General features: G+C 45.2%; 1 protein-coding gene across 2 annotated transcripts in view; it reads left to right on the top strand.

The window, feature by feature from the left end:
- The window catches only part of kcnq1.2 (potassium voltage-gated channel, KQT-like subfamily, member 1.2), a 216,867-nt gene that overhangs the window by 170,600 nt on the left and 32,163 nt on the right, over nucleotides 1–14,104 (top strand). The window contains exon 18 of one of the 2 annotated variants that reach the window (XM_056416502.1): nucleotides 13,732–13,810. The exons of the other annotated variant lie outside the window; for it this stretch is intronic. Within the exon in view, the coding sequence (XP_056272477.1) occupies nucleotides 13,732–13,743 (12 nt within the window). The 3' untranslated portion in view covers nucleotides 13,744–13,810. Of the gene's footprint in view, nucleotides 1–13,731; nucleotides 13,811–14,104 lie in introns of those variants that run through there. 2 annotated transcript variants of the gene reach the window in all.

Genomic DNA, 14,104 nt, shown 5'->3' with positions numbered 1-14,104 from the left:
GCTCTCGTAGCGCTGGAGGCGGAAGTCTTTCAGGCGTAACAGTAACTTCATCGGTGAAAGTGACCGAGCCGAGTGAGCCTACGGGTGATGTCATGAACCCAAACACGAGGGCGTTAGTGTGGAACGTCCACGACAAATATAAAGCAGAACTAGTGGTGAGTTATTCTGGTGGATGAAGGAGATGATGACGGTCTTTACGGAGACGAGACGCGGAGATAAGTCCCGCCCCTCGCGGAGCGTCTCGACGCTCATGGCGAGAACACGGTGAACGGTCGAGCGAGTAAACTCACGCGTTTTGGGCGACGCGAAAAATAGTTTTGCTTTTGGTGTGAACGCACCTTAAGCCACACGCAGACGTTTGCATTGAGCCTCTGTTTGACACTCCCGCTCCATATGCTCGGATCTGTGGTGTGTTTTTTAAGCCACGACCCTATTCATCTACACTTCATGTATGTTCGCATACCAAGGCGTATAGACGCTTAGCATATCAATAGATAGCTTGTCTCGGCTAATTGTTCCCATAAAGTAGCGAGCGGGGCGGGCCGAGGAGGGCCTGCCCTGTGTGTGAATAGCCCGTAATTGCAGCTCGATGGAGAACACTAATGCAGCTCGTAAAAAAAACAACAGGACAGGACATTGAAGACCGGTACAATTACTCTTTCCAACGGACAAAGCCAAGAAAACGCACCATGCAGCGCACCCTTCAAGCCACCAGGCTTCTGATCCACAAACGACTATCAATCAACTCAAAGTGGTTTGTTTGTGTAACTCGTCTCCATTGTATTCACATTACACTTTTTTTTCTTCTTTTTTTTAAAGCCACCACAAAAGGAAGAATAGTTCGTAACTATACATCTGTTGGAAATAAAGAGAGTTGCATTTTATATATATATATATATATATATATATATATATATAGTATTGCATTTGGAAGCGTCTACCCGTAATTATTTGAATTTGACTGTTAGTCCGAGAGAGAGAGAGACTCCGGGTCTCATGCTGCGGTTCTAGATAGATAGATAGATAGATAGATAGATATATACTTTATTAATCCCCAAGGGGAAATTTGTCGTCACAGTAGCAGCACCAATAAACTAAACACGAGAATAAAATATAAAATATAAAAAACAGGGATGAAAGATATAGATGTATCCAAGTAAAATTTTAAATACAAAATGAAGTATATATATGTATATAAAATGAAACATATATGTATATATATATACACACACACAAACCAATATAATACAATGACTGTGCAAAGTATAAAAAGTAAAATATAAAATACAAAATAAAATAAAATATATATGTATATATATATACAACATATATGCATACACAATACAATACTATACTAATACGGTTCTGCAAGACGTTAACCATGCGACGGCCCATAAATGATTCTTCTCTTTACCAGGAGTCGTTCTGGCGAAGTGGTTTCCCCCATTTGGAGAAATGTCCAACGTGTAACTCTTGAATTTTGAATCGTGAGGTCACAACAGACCCAAATCAGCGGCAGGTCCAATTTCCAGTGAGCTTCCAGCCATCTTTGTTATTAAAGAGTAAAAACCTACGCAATGTCAATAAAGATGGGGACGTTTGCAGAGAGACACGTCCGGATGAATTACGCCACGTGTGTGTGTGTGTGTGTGTGTGTGTGTGTGTGTGTGTGTGTACAGTGTGGAGGGACCATGTGCACAGGTGCGTTGTTCGGTCATTTCAACCCAGTGTTTGTGCTTATTGAATATTTCCACGGTCGTTCTCATTCCCGCTGCCCCTGACTCACGGTTCCCACGGGCTTCACTCTGATGACTCATCTTCTCGACACTTTTGCTCCCCTTCCTCCTTTCACTGTCGACCCCCCCCCCCCCCTCCTCCTCCTCCTCCTCCTCCCCGCCAGTCTTTGTTGTGACCGATGGCAACAATTTTTAGACCCTCTCGTACTCATTATCCTCTGCGACGATGGTAATGAGTGTGCGTCACTTTGTTTCCCCACTCTCTCTCTCTCTGGTGTTGTGTGTGTGTGTGTGTGTGTGTGTGTGTGTGTGTGTGTGTGTGTGTCTGGCTGTGGTTTGTTCTCAAAGCAAATTTGCGGGTGCATAAAACAAAGAGGAGCTTGTTAGGAGCTCACAATCAATAGATTATGACTCTGTTGACTGATTGAAAGAGAAAGTGGGAGAGTGAGAATACGTCGGGGTGGTGTGTCGCCTCGTCTTTGTGCGCCTGAATGGGTATTAGTGTTGTGGGTATTTGTGTGTGTGTGTTTGTGTGTGTGCGTGGACTGATCTTTTTCGTGTACCTTCTAAATAATTTCGCTAATTTTTAACTGTATCGGGAACCAGGCCTCAGTGTGTTCTGTACAACAACAAATACATCTATAACAAGATATTTTATATAAATACTAAATCGGACAACAACAAGATCAGGTGGTATTGATTAATGTACTGATGATCTTCTCAATTTATGATTCATAATTTAGTCCATAAAATGTCGTATAATTCAGATTTTTTTATTTTCTTTGTGTTATTGTGCTTATTTATTTATTTGATAGCCTTTATAATCACTTTTTTTTTAATGTTTCTCAGCTATTTTTTATTTCTTCATTTATTCAATTGGAAATGTGCTAATTAATTAATTATTTTCTATTTCTTAAATGTAATTTCTCCACATCTTGTCTTCAGAAAATAGCCCCAATGTCGAAGAAGTCGGCTCCTAGAAAATGTCAGCCATCTTTGCGACTACATCTAGCACCACAGAAGGGGCCCTTACAGACGGTATGGTTTTGGTTTTGGTGGTCGGTCTGTCAGCTAGTTGCCCCCCCCCACCCCCCCTCCTTCAACACTTTGTCCAAATGTAGCACATCGCATAAATTGGCGTTGAGTTCAATGTCGTCGGTGCGTGTCGTTTCACTCGACTCCTCATCCGAAGAGACGATCCCTCTCGCTAGGGAGCGCTTCCTTAAATATCAAACACAACAATCGTGCGTCTGGATATCGTCCGTCCACATCCAGTGTGACGTCGACGAGACCGCGGAACAATAACCTGACAAGAGGAGAACTTTTGGGGGAAAGAAATATCTGCTTTTTGTCTGGGGAGTGTCGGTGGAAATGACTCCAGTGGCGTGAACGCTGTCTACCTGCGTTGACATATCTTCAGTGTAAACACCCAGCATGCAACAGCAGCAGCAGCAGCTGCTGCTGTTGCATGCTGGGTGTTTACACTGAAGATACCCAAAAAAAACAAGTGGTCATGTGGTGCCACTGTGTTTTCGGACAGGTTGTGACAAGATTGATGAGAAATAGGGACAACGTCTAGACTGTGATGTTTATAATCCTCAGAGGATGGCTTTGTTTCTTTTGGGTGACCCCGTGACCTTTTTGTCTCGTGCCACCATCAAGCCTCGTATGTAATGTGTATTTAATAAGACGGATTGCCATGGCTTTTGGGAAGCCATATGAAGCACATTGGGGAGGCAGAATCATGGCAGCATTCTACAGGGTTCGTACGGTCATGGAAAACCTGGAAAAGTCATGGAATTTTAAAATGGTCATTTCCAGGCCTGGAAAAGTCATGGAAAAAAACTGAAATCATAAATGTTTTGGAAAAGTCATGGAAATTTGTTAAAATCACATGTTTATTTACGCCGAGTTTGAAATAATTAATATATTTTTTAAAGAAAGACGCTCAAAATATAAGCCGGCGATAGCTCTCAATCCGCAACATTTTCTACAGTTTTCATGTTTATACTGAGATTTTAGTTTGGTCATGGACATTTGGTTTAAAGTTATGGAAAAGTCATGGAAACCTGGAAAAGTCATGGAATTTTAAAATGGTCATTTTCAGGTCTGGAAAAGTCATGGAAAAAACTTAAATCATAAAAGTTTTGGAAAAGTCATGGAAATTTGTTAAAATCACATGTTCATTTACGCCGAGTTTGAAATAATCAATATATTTTTTAAAGAAAGACGCTCAAAATATGAGCCGGCGATAGCTCTCAATCCGCAACATTTTCTACAGTTTTCATGTTTATACTGAAATTTTAGTTTGGTCATGGAAATTTGGTTTAAAGTCATGGAAAAGTCATGGAAAAGTCATGGAAATCCATTGGTCAAAATGTGTAAGATCCCTGATTATATATTTGTTATGATTTTGGTACGTATGCTTCACAGCCTCTAGGGGGGCTCCAGGCTTTGGGTTCTTGTTGGATCATATCTGCAAACATAGAGCAGCATGGTTGGGATGACATTTCCTCAGGGTTTTTTAAACAACAACAAAATTAATCCGAGCAGTCAAACACTTAATTTCTTTTTTTGTCCTATTCAATCAAATAGTAGAGAAAATAAAATGCCGTTTGTGTTTTGCAAACCGTGTAACACGATGGAATCCTATTTCCGGCTCTAAAAAAAAAAATCATAATTATGAGATAGAAAGTCGAAATTATGAGACTGAAGCGCATGCACACATCTTATCTCATAATTTAGACTTTTCTATCTCAAAATACTTTCTTTTTTTTTAATGGCGGAAATGGGCTTCCATATAAGACGGACTGATGGCAAAACAAAACTATTGAAATATGTGTAGCTAATAACCTTATCATGTGCAATATGTGACATATTATTACTATCTGTAAATTAAAACCGTATCCAAAACTCTACATATTAGCACCTTTCTTGTTCTTGTACATATTACCACCTTCTGTATGGGGTATTCTTTCATATTTTGTATTGTTTTCTTATTATAGTGTTATTACCTTCGCATTGAAAATGCGGAAGGTTATGTTTTGAGCGCCGTGTATTTATTTATTTGTATGCGTGTTCCTCGCATAACAAAAAAAGTTTTAAACCGAATCGCATGAAATTTTGATTAGATTTTGGGATCAATCGGGTCAAAGGTCAAGGTCAAGGTCATGGAAAGGTCCAAATCTTCTTTTTACCAGAGCACGGTCAATTTCTATCCAATGGGCATGCAACTAATGCCAAAATGTTCATAATTCAATGCACAATCTTGTGATATGTGAAGATATGCGCTCGACCGAGTGCCTATTCTAGTTTCTAAACTGTTGTCCCGGTGAGCCCTGCACTAGATTCCCAATTCCTCTGGACTGTTGGTCTATCGGCACGAATGGCAAATAAAACCTTAAATCTTGAAACTTGAATGTGAAATGGTGTAAACCGACCGTCCTGGTTGTACATGTTCACTGTACTTACTGTCGGCAGCCAGCCACCACACGCACTGTGTCTTCATTCCGATCCCCGGCGGTCCTGCTCCCCGCAGCACGACCCAGCCCCAGTATCGCATTCCCGCTGTCCATCACTGGCACAAGGCCCCCGCTTAGCAGCGGAGAAAGTCCTCGGGGTCAGCTCATAATGGACCTAAATGCAGCTCATTATCCTGATAAGGCCCGGGCGGTGGCCGGGAAATGGCTGCCTCGACTGGCTGGATGACAGCCGCACAGCTTTTGACAGGTAGACAGAGCTAGACACAGCCATGGCGGACTATCTGATGGACCCGGGCCGACAGATCCAGTTGCACCGGGCCTGCTGCTCCGAGCAATGGAAAGGGGAGGAAACTGGACGCCGCGGAGCCACACAATGATATCTCCAGTCCTGGCCCTCTGCTGTGCTGTGAATATGACTCCATCTTCCCTCCCAATGGGAGCGCTGCAACATATATAAACACAGGTGTGGGGCATATTAGGTGAGTGGGTGTTTATGTTCATTATTTATTGCATTGGGAGGATTTTTTTGTGTTACAAAGGTAAGGAAAGGAAGTTTATTGTCATTAATACAACGAAATGAAGTTGTCGACTCATCATTCATGAAAGCAGCGACAGTAAAAACATGTATAACTAGAATGGACACTCGGTAGAGCGCATACCTTCGCATATCACAAGATTGGGCATTGAATTATGAACATTTTGGCATTAGTTGCATGCCAATTGGATAAGAATTGACCGTGCTATGGTAAAAAGAAGATTTTGACCTATCCATGACCTTGACCTTGACCTTTGACCCGATTGATCCCAAAATCTAATCAAATGGTCCCCGGATAATAACCAATCATCCCACCAAATATCATGCGATTCGGTTTAAAACTTTTTTTGTTATGCGAATAACACGCATGCAAATAAATAAATAAATACACGGCGATCAAAACATAACCTTCCGCATTTTCAATGCGACGGTAAAAACACTAAGACAGGACATTTCTAATTTAAAACAAGGCATTTAAAAATAAATAAGAATAAATAAAACATAAAACACGGCCATCAATGGCTTAAAAGTGAACAAGTGTCATGAAAATGAATATTTTGGTGTGGGAGTGATGGAGGAAACCGAAAGATCCAGGGGGGGGGGGGGGGGGGTTTCAATGAGAATATATTTAAAAGTCTTCCTAAATTACAACAAATTGACTGTTAACTTTCCCTCTACTGCCTGCTGGACACAGAATCTTTCAGGTGGTGTCTATTTTTAATGTGACCACATTGACAGAAAAGAGACCACTAATACACACATACTAATCACAACACATGTTCATATCCACGTATATCTTCATTGTACTACCAGCTGGAGAAGACAATTCCACTTTGTGCTCACATCCTATGGAAAGGGCGATGTCAAGGTCAAAGGTTAAAGAGGGTTTTTTTGAAGCAGGTGTAATTCACCTGATGTTTAACGGAGTGACGTTCCTCGTCCCGTAAGATGTTTCCAGTTCTTTAAAAAAAAAAAAAATGTTTTGGAGCAACAGTTCAGCTTATCTTATTTGATAAGGACCTTTTCTCTCTCTCTCTGACTCTGTCTGACACACTTGGAGGAGGGCCACATTGCCTGGTTGCTATCAGGCCTGAGCATCAGGCAGGAGGAGGAGGGGGGGGGGGGGGGGAGAACTGTCAACAGTCCCAGGCCCCCGGGCATCTAAGTACCCACAGATTCTCTTACAGCCAGATGTCAGCCATAAAAAACCACCACACACTCTCACTCACTGATCAACTTCTCTGTGCCCCGCTCATCCATAACAGTATCCTCTCTGCCCTTAGGTGTGTGTGTGTGTCAGTGTGAGAGAGAGAGAGAGAGTGCCTCCAGTTTCTCTTTGTGTACACTGCCTTTGTGTGTCGCCGCGGTTGTGTGTGCGAGGGTGTGTGTGTGTGTGTGTGTGTGTGTCGGCCCCGTGTTGATATGCCCGGCGGAGGCATGTTGGGCAGATGCCGACTTTCCGTCAGTGGGCGTTTGGCAACTGTGGCGGTAGGGGGGGGGAGGGGGTAAAAGTGTCATTCAATGTACCAATGTGACTCCTCCCCCCTCGCCTCCGGCACACACCGCTCTCGTCTCGGGTGGCGAGGTAAAGAGATAGCCGCAACCGGTACGCTTTGGGCACTACGCTCACACAGCAAAACACACACACACACACACACTCTTCTGTTCACACACACACGCATCAAGGAAAGAAACCTGCATAACCAATAGAAAATGATTGTACACGCACACAGACACAAACTGATACCTGCTCATTTTACATGGTTTCATACCTCAGAGGTGTTTTGAGGTCAGAGAGGTATGTGACCAGAGGTATCACGCTGCTCAGCATATTCGTACCGCAATCGCTCACAGCCATCGTTTCTTGACAAAGCACTCCTTGTGAAGTCAGCAATTTGCCATCTCCAGTGTTAAGCACATTATCCAGGTGCATCGAGGCGACCTGCACGGCTCTTCTTTTCTCTCTCTCTCTCTCTCTCTCCAACAGGCTTACAGTGTGTCTACACAGATCAGACGGGATTAGATGGTGATGTTGCGTGCCTTCTCACTGTCTGCTGCACACCCGCTGCCCTCAACACCTTCGTAAGATGCAAAATACTTAATTACGGCTCATCTCTCAGACGCACAATTACAGCCGACTGCTTTTGGGGTCGTTGTTTTTTTTCTTCGCACACGCGCCGACAAAGGCGTGGAATCTCACGCGAAGTCTCATCTGTCGTCTGAACTGGAGTGAGAGCCAAGCCGCCGCCCGCCGTACGAATATCTGCCGTCTCAAGTCGGCATTGTTCAAACGGAGGCCGGCCGAGGAGGACGGATGTCGGCAGTTGCGTAGAGATCTGACGTGACAAAAGCGACCCGCGCTCTCTATTCCTCACACACACACGCACATATACAAACACACACACACACACACAGACACCCACCTCTTTTTCTCACGTCACTCTGAAGTAGCTCCTTGTTCACCTCCGGTGGGAGACGTGGGGGAGGGAGCGAGAAATGTCGGGAAAAAAAGAGACACAAATGCAAGAAAAGGGTGAGAGTTGACCTTTTGGGTCCCGCTGAAGCGAGCTCTGTAAGTGAGGGGGCGGGTGGCTGAACTAAGTGGCTGATTCATTTCCCCGGAGACCCCCTTCCCCCCCAAGCCCGTGTAGACACAAACACACACACACACACACACACTCCCCTGTGGACGGGTACACATATCCAGGTGCTGGCATCTGCAGAGAGGGCAACACACGACCTCTGTTGACCCCGAGGGAGCCCAGCTGGGGTGGAAGGTCACGGCGGAATCCTCCCACTGTCTGTCGGTGTGTGTGTGTGTTTTTGGGCTGTGAAGACCACAGCCCCCTCCCCTCCCCGCCTGACCTCTAGTCACTTTTGGACAGCAGAGGAGACCGGGGGGGGGGAGAAAGGAGAAACTCGAAGTTCAGCCGAGTTCACAAGTTTAGGTGTAAATGTGCCTGTCAGGCTGGAAGGATCCATCAGCGGTGAAAAAGGGGGGAGTTTGTGTTGCAGCGCCAGCAGAACCAGAGGTTATACGAGGTCGAATGCGGTTAAGTCAAAGATAGTTTCAATGTATTTCCATGTTTCCCCCCACCCTCTCATCTCTCCATCCACCCGAGGCCTCCAGCGTTCAGCGCTGCGCGTATGAACTTGGCACGCAAGTTAACTGGTTCCCCTCCCCCACCCGTCTCCCCCTCCTCCCTCCCTCGTCAGGGTGTTTCCTTTCAGCTCGTTGCGAAGTCGAGCAGCTGTCTTGTTTTGGGTTACGGCGAGTGTGTGCGCTCAGGTAACACCCGCATCAGCGCCGCCCCGTCAGCACTCTCTCTCCCCCCCTCCGTCAGCGGCGCTCCGAGAAGCAGATGCTAAGGCCGAGGCCCGAGACGGTGACGCGGCGCCCCGGAACCGACGCCACCGAGGGTTTTCGTACATTATTAAATGATCCCTTTGTGAGCGAGATAATGGCCGCGCGTTGGGGAAGGATCGGTCGGAGGGGAAAGGAAGAGCGAGCGACGGGAAGATTATTGTTCTGATGATCACTCTAGCGTCTCGACTTTTCTTCTGAGTCGGGTTATTCCATCGTTACGTTCACACTGAGATGCACCTGGGGGAAAAACGGTGCTGGTTCGGAAGTTTCCCGTGTGACATGTTGAGGAAGCAGAACATTTAAAGGTGTGCTGCTCGGAGGCCCGGCTACTTGTGGTTTTATTTTTTAAGGGGGCAATTCTTTTTTCCCCACAGACTGAAATCCAGAAGCATTTAAAAAATACTTTTTTAAACTTGTGAAATAACATTTAACCTTTGTTCAAAAGTTATAAATATATTTATTTAGGCTTACAGTATATGAGCAATTGTCATAACAATGGCAATGATAAGAATATTAGGCAGTCGTCTACAGATTCAAAGTGTTTTCTTCGATTTTTTTGGAACAAAAAACAAACAGAAAACAAAAATCAGACAATAATATTCAATGTTATTCTTATTTATTTATGGTTATTTATTGTTATTAATTTTTTTAAACAAACAATCATGACTTATTTCTTTTTTTAAATTCAAAATTATATATATATTCGTTGTGTACCTACCTAGCACAGGCAATACAGAAACAGATTTAAATAAAACACTATTTAATTATCGAAATCATGAAGGCATTTTTTGCCCCTCTCCTCGTGATATCAAGGGCAAAATTATATTTCTTAGGGGCAGATTTGCCCTTTGCCCTCGTGTATTTCCGACGCTGGGGCAGAGTTATGGGTCAAAGGTTCCAATGTTTCTACGTCCATCCGAGTCGCATGGGGTCGACAACATAAACAGAAGAGCAACGCAACGTTAGAGTCTTCATGACGAGAGGGAAACCCCGTCAGCAAAGCGCTGTGTTGATTTACCACAGAAAGACTTCACCCATCTAAGAAGAGAGATGCGCTGCGGTGTTGTGTGTAATGTCTGGTCCTGGCGCCAAACAAACAAGTAGCATTGGAAAAAATGGAGCGAGTGAATTCCCCCGCCACTTAAAACGTAACGGGCCCGCCGAGCGAGGACGTGGCGCCGGGTCGTGAAAGTTGCACAGACGTGATACAGACGAGGGGTTGCAGGCAGGAAACAGACGCCGGCGAAACACGGAGCGTCTGCAGACTGAATAATTACAGACTGAACGGAAACAAAGATGGTAAAGATGCTCACACACACAAACACACACACACACACACACACACATTTCATTTAAGGATGAAAAGGGATAGACTTTACACTCAAGCTCCCCCCTCCAATTTGTGGTGGTTCCAAACAGAGACCCCGAAAGATACTCCTCACAAAGATGCTGAGTGGCAGGAAGAAAGGGAGAAAAAGGGGGGGGCTCAAAGAGAAAGACGGAGTGGCACCTAGTAAAGGAAGAGACGGCGTGTCTTTACTACTTCCTGCTGACTGGCAGCTGAAGCGGAGAGGAAGATCCTCGTCTCCTCTAGCCTCCCTTTTAATCACGGCCAATTACAAGGCGAGCGCGCCAGGACGTATTACACGGCAAGCAGAGAGCCCAAAGAGCCCAAAGAGCCCAGAGAGCTCAAAGAGCTCAAAGAGCTCAGAGAGCTCAGAGAGCCCAAAGAGCCCAAAGAGCTCATAGAGCTCAGAGAGCCCAGAGAGCCCAAAGAGCTCATAGAGCTCAGAGAGCCCAAAGAGCCCAAAGAGCCCAGAGAGTCTAAAGAGCCCAGAGAGTCCAAAGAGCTCAGAGAGCCCAAAGAGCCCAAAGAGCTCAGAGAGCTCAGAGAGCCCAAAGAGCCCAAAGAGCCCAGAGAGTCTAAAGAGCCCAGAGAGTCCGAAGAGCTCAGAGAGCCCAAAGAGCCCAAAGAGCTCAGAGAGCTCAGAGAGCCCAAAGAGCCCAGAGAGTCTAAAGAGCCCAGAGAGTCCAAAGAGCCCAGAGAGTCTAAAGAGCCCAGAGAGCCCAGAGAGTCTAAAGAGCTCAAAGAGCCCAGAGAGCCCAAAGAGCCCAAAGAGCCCAGAGAGCTCAGAGAGCCCAAAGAGCTCAAAGAGCCCAGAGAGCCCAAAGAGCCCAGAGAGCCCAAAGAGCCCAGAGAGCTCAAAGAGCTCAGAGAGCCCAAAGAGCCCAGAGAGTCTAAAGAGCCCAGAGAGCCCCCTCCAGTGTGTTTGTGGGGCCGGGGGCACATATTATGGCGGTTTAAGCGCCGCAACGTTTCCCAAAGGCCCCGGTGCTCCGAGGGGCCTTCGCAGGTCTCTTTTTTTTGTGGTTTTAATGAGAACTGACAGCATGAAAATGCAGCAGTAGAGATAGCCCCTCCCCCCCCCCCCCCACAATGACTATAAATGAGCTGCGCTCATCCCTAGTTCAACAGAGGTCAGCTTTCGAGGTGTGGGGGGGAACAATGCTCCTACACATGTCATTCCTCGAGCTCTACGTTATTGTAGCGAGTCATGTCTTTATCATAATTGTGCACGGTGGAGGGGTGAAGGGCCAACGAGGGGGATGGAGCGGTAATGGTGGTCTTCGAGATATTGCATAATAGGAAGAGGATGAGCTGAATGACGTCTCCTGTTATCCCAATGAGTCCTAGTTTATTAACTGAAAGTTTAGTTTAGTTTATTAACTGACGGTTTAGTTTAGTTTATTAACTGACGGTTTAGTTTAGAGTTTTATACTGTTCTTTAGAAGTCTATTTCTTGGCACGCACTAACGTATTTTTTTATCTTGAAGATTATATCGATTCTCTACCCCGCTTACATACAGTATACATTTGTTGTTGTTGTTGTTGTTTGTTCAATTACGTAATTGAAATGGCCAAATCAGCATTGCCAAAAATCTGGATGTAAAATCCACAATCCACCAACCTCATTCAGTTTTCATTATGTCATTAAGGCCAATGGTGCATCATACCTCAGGGAGTATAATCTCCCCAAAGTATAATAATTGTTTCCATTTTCTACAGGGTTCGTACGGTCATGGAAAACCTGGAAAAGTCATGGAATTTTAAAATGGTCATTTCCAGGCCTGGAAAAGTCATGGAAAAAACTTAAATCATAAAAGTTTTGGAAAAGTCATGGAAATTTGTTATAATCACGTGTTCATTTAGGCCGAGTTTGAAATAATTAATGTGATTTTTAAAGAAAGACGCTCAAAATATAAGCCGGCGTACGCTCTCAATACGCAAAATTCTCAAAATTATTCATGTTTATACCGAGATTTCAGTTTGGTCATGGAAATTTGGTGAAAAGTCATGGAAAAGTCATGGAAAAGTCATGGAAATCCATTGGTCAAAATATGTAAGAACCCTGTTTCTATTTAAAAATGGGTTAGAAGAAAATATATTTAGAAGAGTTTTATTGAGCCAATAACAGTTAAATTAAAGATGCGTTGGTTCTCACACGGTCCCTCACATGAACAGGAAGTCATCGCGTTGCGTCTTCAATCCGTCGGCCGTCTCGTCTCTCGGGGACATGGGAAAAGCAAACGTTGTGACATGTATACTAAAGAGTTTTATACTGTTCTTTAGAAACATACAAGTCTATTTCTTGGCACGCACTAACGCGGGACATCCCTCCTCCGGGTTGGCCGGCGTTAATAGGGCTCGTTTGAGGCCTCTCTCTCTCGGACTCCTTTTGTGGCTTTGAGTGTTCGGACACCTCCTTGGCACGAGGTGCGAGGGCACGGCCGCCGGGGGAGGGCCGCGTTTGTGTGTCGGCGACACGGATTGAACAGGAGAGAGAGCTTGTCATGTGCCACAGTGTGACAATGCGGCGTGATGTGAGCTGGGTGGTCACTCCATTAGGACGCGTCATTCACTCGGTAAACGATGATGCGGCGACTTCACGTCAACCACAACTACAGACCGAGCCCACAAAGGAGAGCGTCCTGTAACAGTTTAGCTCCACGCCTTCCTTTTTGTCGTCGTAGTTTTCATCCTGTCACTAACTATCATGTCATTCCAGATCCTGCTTCCCATCTCGTTAGTCCAACTCCCCTCACCTGCCTCTGGTCACCTCGTTAGTCCCTCATTCCCTTCACCTGGTCCTCACGCCCTTCTCACCTGCAGCCCATCCCCTCATTAGTCCCTCACTATTTAGCTCCCTCACTTCCACTTGTCCTCTGCCAGTTTGTCTTGTGTTTTTCCGACCGAGCCCTCGAGCGTTCCACAGTGTGTTTGATTATTCTGTCTGTTCCGATCTTGACGACGTTTTCAGTAAAGGATCTTTATTTGAATTTTCTGTCTCCTGAGTCGTGCATTTGGGTCCACCCTAATCCCGCCGTGACACGTCCCCCCGCCTTGTTACGCCACATGCGGGCGTCTCGTTGATGCCCCTTCGAGAAAAAAAAAAAGAAGATAAAATTACCGTGTATTATTAGCAATAAAGAACAGGAGTTCAACTAAATTAGATCAAGAGCAGTCGAATATGATCTGTTGGTATGCCCGGATCATAAATTCTCATGACACTTTATCTTTTTTTTCTCCCCTTCCTTTCCTCCCTCTTCCAGCTGCAGGCTTGACTTAGCATTAGCGTTTAGTGGTGCGCGGAGATGTCGGTGGCACAGCGTGCTAAGACAAAGCACCCTCGGATATCAGATCGCCTCATCTACAGCTCACTGGGCCAGTTTTTTGGGGTGGAGGAGGGGTTTCTCAGACGTTCGGAGGGCATTTCAGGGCCTCTGATTTATCCCTACTGCTGAGAAAGAAGAAGCAGATGAATGCCTCACAATGAGAGGAACATTGTTAAATGTCCGGCAAAGGAGGTTCGAGAGGAAGGAGAAAGATAGAGGAGCAGGAAATAAAACAGGTTTGGGAGAAAACCCAGTGGAGTGGTGCCAGAGCTGTTGTACGTTGAGTGGGCTTTAGCTTATTTATGTGAAA

The sequence above is a fragment of the Pseudoliparis swirei genome, chromosome 6 (genome assembly GCF_029220125.1).
Source record: "Pseudoliparis swirei isolate HS2019 ecotype Mariana Trench chromosome 6, NWPU_hadal_v1, whole genome shotgun sequence".
Taxonomy (NCBI): Eukaryota; Metazoa; Chordata; class Actinopteri; order Perciformes; family Liparidae; genus Pseudoliparis; species Pseudoliparis swirei.
This window is presented reverse-complemented; position numbering and strand designations above follow the sequence as displayed.